Source organism: Bombus bifarius, unplaced genomic scaffold, assembly GCF_011952205.1.
Source record: "Bombus bifarius isolate JDL3187 unplaced genomic scaffold, Bbif_JDL3187 scf7180000008178, whole genome shotgun sequence".
NCBI classification, from domain to species: domain Eukaryota; kingdom Metazoa; phylum Arthropoda; class Insecta; order Hymenoptera; family Apidae; genus Bombus; species Bombus bifarius.
The window spans coordinates 506,920-517,759 of record NW_022884495.1 but is presented as its reverse complement, the minus strand read 5'-3'; the positions used below and the strand labels follow the sequence as shown (position 1 = coordinate 517,759).

The following is a 10,840-nucleotide window of genomic DNA, read 5'->3' as shown; positions in this document are numbered from 1 at the left end:
GAAACGCAATATACAACTCCGCGTACCTTATACGCGTAGAACGTATAGTTGAGAGACGCTGTCACAGGAATAAGCCATGTATGTGACTGTATGTAGATATAGAGGAGGCATAAGGAGGGCTCGGAGATTTATTAGAACACATACGAGAAATTAATATATTTTTAACATCGGTATTTGTATCTTTACAAAATTATCATATAAAATCATTGTAATATACAAAATTATTGGTACTACATTGTACTTAAATGTTAAATGCGTGTGTACCTCGACAGTGTGTATTTTGAAAAGCAAGAGGGATAGAACAAAAAAGAAGAATAGTAAGTTGACAAATATTTTTCCTTAACTATAACAAAAACTGTTCTGTCTTGATTCTAAAATTATAAACTGTGGCGGCACGGGCCACGGAACTTTTCAACGGCTCCGGATACAAAGCGCGACGCCGCCAAAGCGCAACACCGACGTGCCCAATGAACCATCGATATCTTCACACTCTTTCCGCCGAATTCTCGGAAGAGCATACACGTGCCAGCACTGGCGGCACATCTAATGAATGCACGCTAGTGGGGGGGATATCGATGGGCTACGAAGGGAAGAATCTGCGCGATCCGAAACAAAAGCAGAGTCAGTCTGTCTTGCGTCATTAAATGTGTAACTCCTCGGTCCTATTTGATAGCAACGCGTCGAATGACATCTCGGTGTCTATCGTTATTTGTTAGTTGTTACCTGTTGTCTGTTAAGTGTAATTGTTGATTATTAATTGTTAACTCTGATTGTTGATTAGTTCTAATAAACTGTTATTCGTAAAAACACCAAGAGTAGTTCCTTACGCACCTATCACCATACCACCTCAAAACTATAATCTTCGATATCGTTACTTAATTACGTGTCAATGTATATAAATACATGAGACATATTATCTACAACAAGTCCTCACTCTTTCACAGAATACTTATTTAAAAGTACTATATTAAATTAACAAAACTTGGAGCTTTTAACAAATGCAATAGCACTTATTTTTTAAACTTTCATACATAATTCCTCCAAGTTAATTATATATTAACAAGCCTCAGTTCATTGTAACAAACGAATGTTAATACATTCTACCCTTTTGAATTATGTTAATTAAAACATCCTATCTATCATTTTGAAATTGGAGGAAACTGATCTCAAAGACTGACTGGGACTATATATCCCAGTTTCAAAGATATGTTTTATCTAGTTCAATGTATACTAAAGTACAAATTATTATTGCCTTTATCGTTGGAAGAAAATTCGTCGCGAAAAAGTTAAGGGGTTAAAGAGCCTCTCTCTTGAGAATCGGCGCTTCAATTCTTGCTTCGCTTTTTGTGTTCGTGTCCATGACCGAAGTCGGCAGCGTACGCATGTGGATAGTCGTAACCGTGGCCGTGACCGTACTCGTGGCCGAAACCGTGTCCAAAACCGGCGCCAAAACCATGAACGAACTGCGCGGGCAACGGATGGCCATGCAGCCCGTGGCCATGCAACACAGGATAAAAGTGACCACCGCCATAACCTCTACCGTCGTATGCCGGTGAGCCAACCGGACCAGCGCCAATCAGCGGGATCGGAGCTGGATGGACCGGAATCGGAACTGGAACCGGGACCGGTATTGGAAACGCTTGCTTTACCGGTACTGGATACGGTTGTTGTACTGGCACCGCCACGGGGTGCTTCACCGGTATTGCAATTGGGCGTTCCACCGGGACCGGAACTGCCTATGGATAAGTAGATTTCAAAGATGAATTACCTGTTTTGAGAGGTAAATTCTGTGAATGAAAGTAGTTAGATGGAATGTGGACCGTTTAGGAGGGATTACAAAGGTTAACCTTTAGTTGGACAGTAGCATACAGAGTGATTTCGAAACTGTAGTACAACCGGAGAGGTAAGAATAAGTCGAAAATATAGAATAAAATTTGTTCATACCACGTTTTGAAAATATAGGGTAAAATATGGATTTCAAAAAGATTGTTAAGCGAATATAGAACGAAAATATCGTCGATATCGTTTGGAAAACGAAACGCGAGGTAAAAGAATTTAGGGATGTTTCCTTACCTCGTGTATCGGAATGGGAACCGGGACCGGTCTGTGAATGATCTTTTCGATCGGAACTGGCACGTGATACGGTTTCTCGATGTAAACTGGCTGTGGAACAGGAACTGGTCTTTCCAGAACCACGTGTTTCGTTATGTATACCGGAAACGTTTTCAACAAATTGGCCCCCCCAATTGGTAAAGAAATAGCAGGTACTCTACCGTATGATAATCCGCCATGCAATCTATCAATCACAAAACGTAAGCATCGTCATTCTAGAGATTTCAAGTCAAAGATGATTCCAATCGAAAGTTAAAAATATGAATTACGAATTTATGATATCATTACCCTTCATGAGCTAAGTTAAAGGGAGGAAATTTGAGCCCTTTCCAACCTGGATCACCTAACCATGGTTGTCCATGACCGTACCCATGAGAATTTGGTATTCCAACCCATCCGCCAGCTTCTGGTATTCCCCGTTTACTTTGTTTCGTATCGTTTGTTTCTGCAGTTAGCGCGTAGCCACAGCAAAGTATTAGGAACAGCTGAAATTCAATGTTTTTACAAAATTACTTTATAATCGTTTAAAGTCAATCCAATTCTTTTTCATTTCCTCGTGCTTTGTATCTTTACACTTCTTGACAACGCAATTTCAACGCAAGTTCTTCTCACACATTTAGAGATATCTAACTCACTAATTGAAAAATCAAATGATTCCAAGTTTATCGACTCGTTAGTAACTTTAACTTTATCCTGACGTTGTCTACCTTTAGTTTGATTGTTTGAACCGTCGAATGACAGGAAATGGTTGGCTCGCTGTTACCACGAATCTATCACGTTTGTTTAACACGGTGTTGCGGATTTCTTAGCGTACTTGGCTCGGATCCAGGAATGATCAAAGAATCGCAATTCATCGGACGTGTTTGTGTTTACTGATCGGTCTCAAACGTTTCTGATCTTTTTTTAAGCAAAGAGGTTAGCAAAGTGAGTTAAAGTAAATTGTACTAAACATTGTTGCCAATATTTGACGGCCACAATATGGAAGCTTAGAAAGAACAGAAGAAAATAACAAAGTCCTATGTTTCATCATGGAAGCAGTATTCGATAAAACATCGTAGTCAACAACACTAATTGTATAATTACTGTAGTACGTGTTATAACACCTATACGTACTTTACACGCACACGTAGACACCTGTAGGTACGTATACATAAAATATTAACGAGTCACGTAGTGACTGTACTTACTTACATAATTTAATTTGTGGTCGTTAATGACTATCGATCATTAATAAAAAATAAATAAATAATAACAATTAGAGGACCGAGAAACGTTTCTGGAACTTTGTGCCGAGTACACGTATTACGAATTGCACCTCTCAATGCTACATGATGTAAAATGGATTGTACGAAAAAGGTAATTGTACTAAATTACTACCTTCTACTAAATTACGTGTTCTGTTTGAAACATTTTCCGAATAACCAGCAATTCTTTGAGATAATTGCATTTACAGATTGAAATGACTGACTGTTCTGTTTGCAAGGATTTTAGATTATATATAATTATGAATTATATAAATTACACGTATGAACAACATACAGGGTGTACCGAAAATCGTGGTGCAAGTCGAAAGGCGGTGATTCTCCGTGGAAAAGTAAGTGGAAAATGTAGAATGACGACGATTGCCGATACAAGCCTTCGTTTTCGAGAAAATCAACTATGAAATTCCGCCCACTTGACTGTTGTTACTTTTCAAGCGCACGTAACGCAATTTCATAGTCGATTTTTTCGAAAACGAAGAGTTGTATCACGATTCTTCGTTACATTCTGTATATAAAATATTCAATGCGAAATACTCGTTATAATATTCGGCGGGAGAACCAAATCTCTTATATAGGTTATATTTTTTAATCAGATATAAATATTAGCGTCGTATCCAGCGCCAAGGAGTTAATACTCGTGCATATAATATAATATATCAGATTATATAGCCTTACAGAGATAATAGTTCGACGAATAGATCGCCAATTAAAGATTTTGTCATATAACTGCGGATGGACGTTGTTAAGAAACTGGAATTTACTTAGAGACTAGAGATCATTAAATATTATAATAAGCGCTTTAGATATATTATATATTTTTGTATATTATGCGTATTCTGTACATTTTGACACGTCTATATGTATATACGTTATATATTATGTATTATGTATTTCGTCTAACGCTTAAATATCCGCGGTTTACTTATGATACTTGCTGATTTATGTTTCTTACCGAGATCATAGACATTGTGGTCTCGTTGAGGAGGAACTGTTCGTCAAATCGAGAAAAGCGTTAGCTTTATATATTCGCCGTTTGTCGAGGTAAACAGATCGATAGTTCCGGATGGTCCAAGTCAGGTTCCCGTGTTTGATAGGATCAGGAACTCGACCTTGTTGATTGGCGAGTTTTGTATTTCCGGTGAAGAAAGTTGTTAAATACTTACTATAACGAATCTGGTTCACGTTGACGCTGTATTCGATGGCCACGCGTAGCACTGATCTCATATCTTTACTCCAAGTGTTTCGTCGAATTGAAACGTCTATCACTAGACCACGGGGTTTCCCAAAATCAAACAAAAAGACACTTTGACCGACGCAACATGTATTGTAGACTTTAGGTTTACTTTTTTAGATATTAAACTTTCACGATGATCGAATCAAGTATTTGTGATCCTGCGGTTTTCGATCGCGTAATTCTCTTTTTCTTCTTGCAGGTCTGCCCTGAGAAAGTGAACCGGAACGTCCACGAAACGTCGCGCCATAACAAAGCGTAACACGCTGTTAATGAAACACGAAGAGACACAACTATACGTCGTAGGATCGATCGACAGCCTATCGAAAATAAAATTCCGTTTGAAGAAATTGCCGTTGCGCAATTTCAAGTTTTAATACTTATAAGCGGCAGCGTATGTTCTCCGTGAAATCGTTTCATCGACACGATCTTCGTATGGTCGTAAAAATACATAAAGCTTGCTGAAGTTGAGCGAATCGCAATTCGTGTCACGATTTAGAATCGGTGAACGCATAGCATTCTTCGGTTTCTGTAACGCGGAGCTGTCGCCTTTACTCGGCCAACGAGATCAACGAAACCGGCTGGTCCGTTTCTTGCACCAGTGTCGCTGGTTTGTTTCCGCGTTGGCCGCATCCGCGAACTTTCTTAACTTTCATTTTCTAATACGTACGAGCTACTTCTAATGCCGGCCACTACCTTTCATCCATTATTCATCGTTATGAACGCCGGTGAGCGCATAACAGGCTTGTAGTACGTACGTATTAGCCCTACAATGACGAAATACCTGACGGTCAAGTTAGACAACTTCAATTAACTTTCAATTAACCAAGCGAGTCGTTGGTTCGTCAAGTACAAGGTCTCAAGTCGTATCGATACGCTTATACGAAGCAAGTGATTTATTATTTGATTAACTTTTATCGCTAGTAACGTTAACTTTTAATGATTAACCGTTCACGCGGTACCGAATTAATTATTAAATAAAAACAGTTCTGTGTACGAACAAGCTTATTCAAAAATTATCGCGCCGTACGCGACAAATTTTCAAATTTCATTTGTTCGCTTGCAGATAACGCCTTGAACAAACGAACCTTACAACCGACTTGTTTTCGCATCGCTGTAACTCTCTTTGACTTATCCTCGTTAATCATCGATTCGTTCTTACGAACTAAACTCGTCGAATCGTTCCACGATACGCACGTTCAGCTATAACGTGAAGCGTCTTTTCCTAACGCGCGTCTCACGCTTACGTGAAAGACACATTTGTATTCCCTTTTGTCTACGAGCGCAGCCACGCTTCCGCCAGGATATGAAACAAAAATGTCACGAAACTACGCTTCAACCGCATAACCAGGTTGCTATAGAACCGTGTCACGATTCGGCGCATCGCTATTCTTATTAATTTGAATGTTCACGTAGACAATTTTCACCTAGCCGTCGCTCGGCTATCCGAACGATCTCGAAGACGGATACCCCGTCACGCGAAATTGTTCACGTTCGTTCTAATATGTGAATGACGGATGATACCGTCTCGTCCCGTGTTATGCACATAGTCATGCTCGTTATGCGTAAACGAAAGAAAAGCGGTCACGACCGCTATTTGGCCATCACCCAGGATTGGACGCAGCGAAAGTCCATTGAGTTCGAACCAAGACAACGATGGTTCCTTCCTATTGCGATGTGTCACCTGTGCATGCCCTATAAATACTTATGGGGGTCACCGATAGCGAGCGAACGCAGTTTTCCTTCGGCCTCGTAGTTGCGAGCTAGGATTTAGGGAGCGTCTCGAGAATCGATCATGAAGATTATTTTGGTATTGTTTCGTTCGTTCTTTTCTCTTCTCTCTTCTCTTTCATTTATCCTTCGTCTATTTAGTTTATTTACTTTTATCGTTCTTGCAATTTTATTCGTTTCTACTGCCACTGTGTTTCGTTGCTTTTTCGTAAAACAGCGAAATTCGTTTTGGACGGTGATAAAGTACTCGGTGGTTAAATTAGCTGCGAATAAGTGATCGAAGGATTGTTGTGTGGTTTGAACAATTTTCGTATCAACAGTGAAGTTTCAACAGTATGAGCTTATTGTGTTTGTAAAATAGGATAGAACTTTTCTGTTTATTTCTCTTTCTTCTACGTTCTTCGTTCACCATTCACACGATATCCCGTTCGTTCGCAGGTCCTGTCGTTGTTCCTGGCGGTCAGTGCGGCAATTATCGTTGATAAGCACGAGAAGACTAAGCCTGTTGCGTCGAAGAGACACGACAAGAGAGGACTCGCAAATTTGGAATATGGTGTACCCGATCATCCGTACGGTCATCCTGAACCGGCGCCTGTCTTCGAGCCTTCTCTTCCGGACGTGGGTGGACACTTGGAGTCCGTGATCGCGCCTGTAGCACCTCCGCCACCGCTACCTGTAGCGCACGCAGCTCGTTAGTACTTTACTTACTAGTTTACTGTGTTTTAATTATATTGAAAATTAACGGCACGCTGATCACGATATTAACTACAAATTATAGTAAGATACAGGAATCATTGACTTGAAACTAATTAACACAAAGTACGATAATCGATACAGGTAGACACAATATTACGAAATATCTAATTTATTTGTCATATTCATGTCGCGCGGTTGAATGTTTATTGACGAGATTTCTTTCGCGAGATACAAAACGACATGTAGTACTTCGTTTGAAAAACCGATGGTCACCTTAGTTTTTCTAAAAATATCGCGGAAGCAAGAAATTCGCGTACACTATCATGCTCGCTATACCTTTACTCTTATCGTTGATTATTTGTGAGAGAAACGTCGATGCAATAAGCGATTACCTTGTATGCGTAATGATAAGAAATTCGATCGCGTTATTACCATTGCCAAGTCCATGTCCGAAATGGGATACACGGTCGTCAAAGAGAAATTCTTGATAACGCCCTTGAGCAACGGTAAAAGCGTGTGTCGAAATTACGAAAGAAAAGATTATTAGTGACACCATTCGTTGTTTAGAACGTGGCTTTGAGCAAGCGATGGAATTTAAACGTCGAATACGAATTAGACTCGACGACGAGAGGGACTTCCTGCGTCTTCTTCCTCTGCCTCTCTGTAACCATTCCATTCGATCGCGCGATATTTAGCACACTTGGTGCAATTTAGCGCGTTAAATATTTTGTTATTTTACAATTAATTGCTAAATCGTCAGGAAGAAATTATTCGCGTATTTTCAAGTTGCGATAAATGCATCCTCTCGTAGAACACGCAACACGGTGTTTAAATCCCATTCTTAGGTCATAGTCATCGCGGATAAATATTCGCGCGCATGGCGTTCTGACGAACGAAACATCCAAAGACCACGATGCACCGAGTCGTACAGATCTGCGTAAATATCTAATTTACTAATTCAATTCGTTAATGCATTGACGCATTGAGTTCTCGGTTTCCGCCTCAATTCTCGTACAAACCAGCGAATATGGAGGTAGCGCTGTGTCCGGATATCAACGCGAGTACAACCGATATACAAAATGCAGAAACGGAGCTGGATCGCGTCTGGTCGCAAGAAGACGCCAAACAACTGACCAAACTCTGACTGAAATCTCTTCTTTATTTCAACAGCCGCAGTTCCAGTACCGGTGCCTCAGCCAGTGCCGCATCCGGTTCCAGTCGCTGTGCCTCAGCCAGTGCCGCATCCGGTTCCAGTCGCTGTGCCTCAGCCAGTGCCGCATCCGGTTCCAGTCGCAGTCCCCGTGACGAAGCACGTGGCGGTGCCTGTACCAGTCGATCGAGCGGTCCCAGTTCCTGTGGATCGTCCTGTTCCCGTGCCAGTGGCTGTTCCCGTGCCAAAACCGTATCCGGTCCACGTGGAGAAGATCGTGCACGTCGATAGACCAGTGCCAGTACCGTTCGACAGGCCAATCCACGTGCCAGTGGATCGACCAGTAGCCGTTCCTGTTCCAGTACCCAAACCGTATCCGGTTCCGTACGAAAAGGTGGTCCACGTGGACAGGCCCTATCCTGTTCACGTGGCAGTGCCTTACCACGTTCCCAAACCTTATCCAGTACCTGTTGCTGTTCATGCTCACAAGACGCATGGATGGTTCAAGTAGGGTTTCTTCGAGATATCTCTGTCGGTTAACCAAAATTTCCTACGTTGGAGCTACTGGCGGTCGATGGTTGTGTACGATAGCGTTGAGAGGTTTGGCATCGTTTCGTCGATTTAACGCTTTGGCCATTTCTCGTCTCGCGTGTTGGAATTAGATTGCGGGGTACGTAGCTGTTTAAGGGCATTTGAGGATGCACAGAATTGATATATTGTAGAAAAATATGTAAAATATCCAGAGCAGAGTATTTCTGAGAGTTGTGACAGGCGAAACGAGTCTCTACTCTTTTTAATTGCGTTCACAGAAGTAACTCTGTTTCGAGGGCAGATTAACGCGCGTCGTCTGGTACGTTTCTCTAAGTCTTACCACCGACGATTTCTAAGCATCCAGTCTATCGACCCTTAATAATACACCGACAGTTGTTAACGCACCGACCGAAGTGAGAAAAATGACAGGTTTTTGACAAAAATTTACCACACCAGCAGCGTATTTGGTACAAAATTTGAAACGAACTTGCTGGAGTTTGTAATGAAAAGGAGCTACGGAAAGTTATACAAGAAACTGTATAAAGAATCTGTAGAGAAAAACTAGAGAAAATCTTGGAAAAATTGGAGTAATTTTTGTTTTTAAATTACAAACCAGTTGTTTTGACTGCGTTGGTAGCTCTTGCGTCAACTCTTAACTAATATCGTTGTATTGTACAAGTGGCTGCTAGAATTTCATTTAGATCATTTAATTTTATATGCTAAAGATTTATCGATAATTTTTATCGAGTATTGCGCGTATAACAGAAAGTAAAATTAAACGATCCAAGTGAAACTACTACGACCATTTCTAATCTAACGAGACCAGTTGAGCGTTAAACGACTTTTTCCAACGTTATTTTGGCTAATCGTCCTTCCGAATTTTCTGACACTAGTCCATTCCAATAGTACAGTAATTGTTGCTAAAACGTTAGAAGAGCGAATTGCGTGAATGGTGTACATAGTACTGACACTGCCAAAAATTTTTGTATCGATGAATCTTTAATACGTTTATTTGTCGTTACATAAACGAAATTTAATACCGTTAAGGATTTTTATATTAACAGTTTTTTCTTCTTTTTTCTTTTTTGATACGTTTGTAGTTGTACGAGCGAGGATTAATAAAGTTCTCCCTTAGAAAGTATGATTCGCTTGATTTGTAGCGACCTTGCACGAAGAAGAAAGTTACAGCTTAGAAACTTTCCTGTACTAGGATTTCTTTTGCGATAATTTTGCATAGATCAACCCTTTAGTCACGTTGAAATGTCAAACAAGTAATTTCCATCGATTAACGTATTAAGACATGTAGGTTATGTAATTTGAAAGTTCGTTTATCCACGATTCATTTTAACTAAACTATCAATGAGATTCGTGCAGGTTCCATACGGAAATATATTAATTCCTTTTATTCCTTCAACTGTAAACAGTCGATATATCCGATTTTATATTAACGATCGATAACCGTATAATCAAATCAAATTTCTTTTTCCTACATTTTCTACGTATTCTCGATCGCCACATTGGAGATGCGACTGTTCGGACGAGAGAATTTTCGGATAGCGAAACACGCGCGTCTTCATGTGATTCTACCTTCTTCTGTCAGTTCGTGTTTCAACAACAATAATACGGAAACAATTACAAGCAAGAAAACGTAACGTAGACATAATACTCTACATAAATATTTCGTACCGATAAATCTGAGAAATTTCCAATACATCAAACTGCGTCGAATCGTATTCCGTATGCGTCGTAAACCTAAATGTAAAACGCCTAACCTAACCTAAAATGTCAGTCTAAATGTAAAACGCGAGAAGAATTTATTGTCGCTTGCACTCGAATATTTCTTATTGATCCGTATACGAATAAATAATAACGAATAATAACGAATTAACGAATAATACGAAAACAACGACAAGCGACAAAATACAACGTAGACGTAATATTCTTCCAATTACTCGCGCATTCTACATAGATATTGCTTTATACCGGTAAATCGTTCAGAGAAATTTTCAATACATCGAGCTGCGTTCAATTGTATTCCGTTCGCGTCTCAAACCGTCTAAGTATAAGACGCGGGATGAATTCATCGTCGCTTTCATTGTAATATCTTTTTAGCTCGAGCTTCTAAAA

At 40.1% G+C, this 10,840-nt stretch overlaps 2 protein-coding genes across 4 annotated transcripts; one reads left to right on the top strand and one right to left on the bottom strand.

The window, feature by feature from the left end:
* Positions 1-1,265: 1,265 nt before the first annotated feature.
* LOC117209633 (tetra-peptide repeat homeobox protein 1-like) lies at positions 1,266-4,581 on the bottom strand. The gene is made up of 4 exons (XM_033451873.1): positions 4,327-4,581; positions 2,401-2,597; positions 2,074-2,296; positions 1,266-1,736 (listed from the first exon to the last, which is right to left on the bottom strand). Exons 1-4 carry the CDS (start codon positions 4,339-4,341, stop codon positions 1,326-1,328), a joined length of 846 nt encoding a protein of 281 aa, XP_033307764.1. The 5' UTR covers positions 4,342-4,581; the 3' UTR covers positions 1,266-1,325.
* Positions 2,872-9,854, top strand: LOC117209634 (anther-specific proline-rich protein APG-like). 3 transcript variants are annotated; one of them, XM_033451875.1, is made up of 6 exons: positions 2,872-3,252; positions 3,372-3,468; positions 3,566-3,706; positions 4,808-5,046; positions 6,775-7,027; positions 8,203-9,854. In XM_033451875.1, exons 4-6 carry the CDS (start codon positions 5,002-5,004, stop codon positions 8,691-8,693), a joined length of 789 nt encoding a protein of 262 aa, XP_033307766.1. In that variant the 5' UTR covers positions 2,872-3,252; positions 3,372-3,468; positions 3,566-3,706; positions 4,808-5,001; the 3' UTR covers positions 8,694-9,854. The 3 variants fall into 3 exon arrangements, with proteins under 3 accessions (XP_033307766.1, XP_033307768.1, XP_033307767.1); XM_033451877.1 differs by having other exon boundaries at positions 4,808-6,415; XM_033451876.1 differs by lacking the exon at positions 3,566-3,706.
* Positions 9,855-10,840: the final 986 nt, after the last annotated feature.

Coding starts and splice junctions, on each gene's coding strand:
- LOC117209633 (XM_033451873.1), bottom strand. Junction 2,297..2,400: donor TTTAACTTAGCTCATGAAGG/GTAATGATATCA, acceptor TGTGATTGATAG/ATTGCATGGCGGATTATCAT. Junction 1,737..2,073: donor TTCCCATTCCGATACACGAG/GTAAGGAAACAT, acceptor ACTTATCCATAG/GCAGTTCCGGTCCCGGTGGA.
- LOC117209634 (XM_033451876.1), top strand. CDS start 5,002: ATGTTCTCCGTGAAATCGTTTCATCGACACGATCTTCGTATGGTC. Junction 5,047..6,774: donor GACACGATCTTCGTATGGTC/GTAAAAATACAT, acceptor GTTCGTTCGCAG/GTCCTGTCGTTGTTCCTGGC. Junction 7,028..8,202: donor ACCTGTAGCGCACGCAGCTC/GTTAGTACTTTA, acceptor TTATTTCAACAG/CCGCAGTTCCAGTACCGGTG.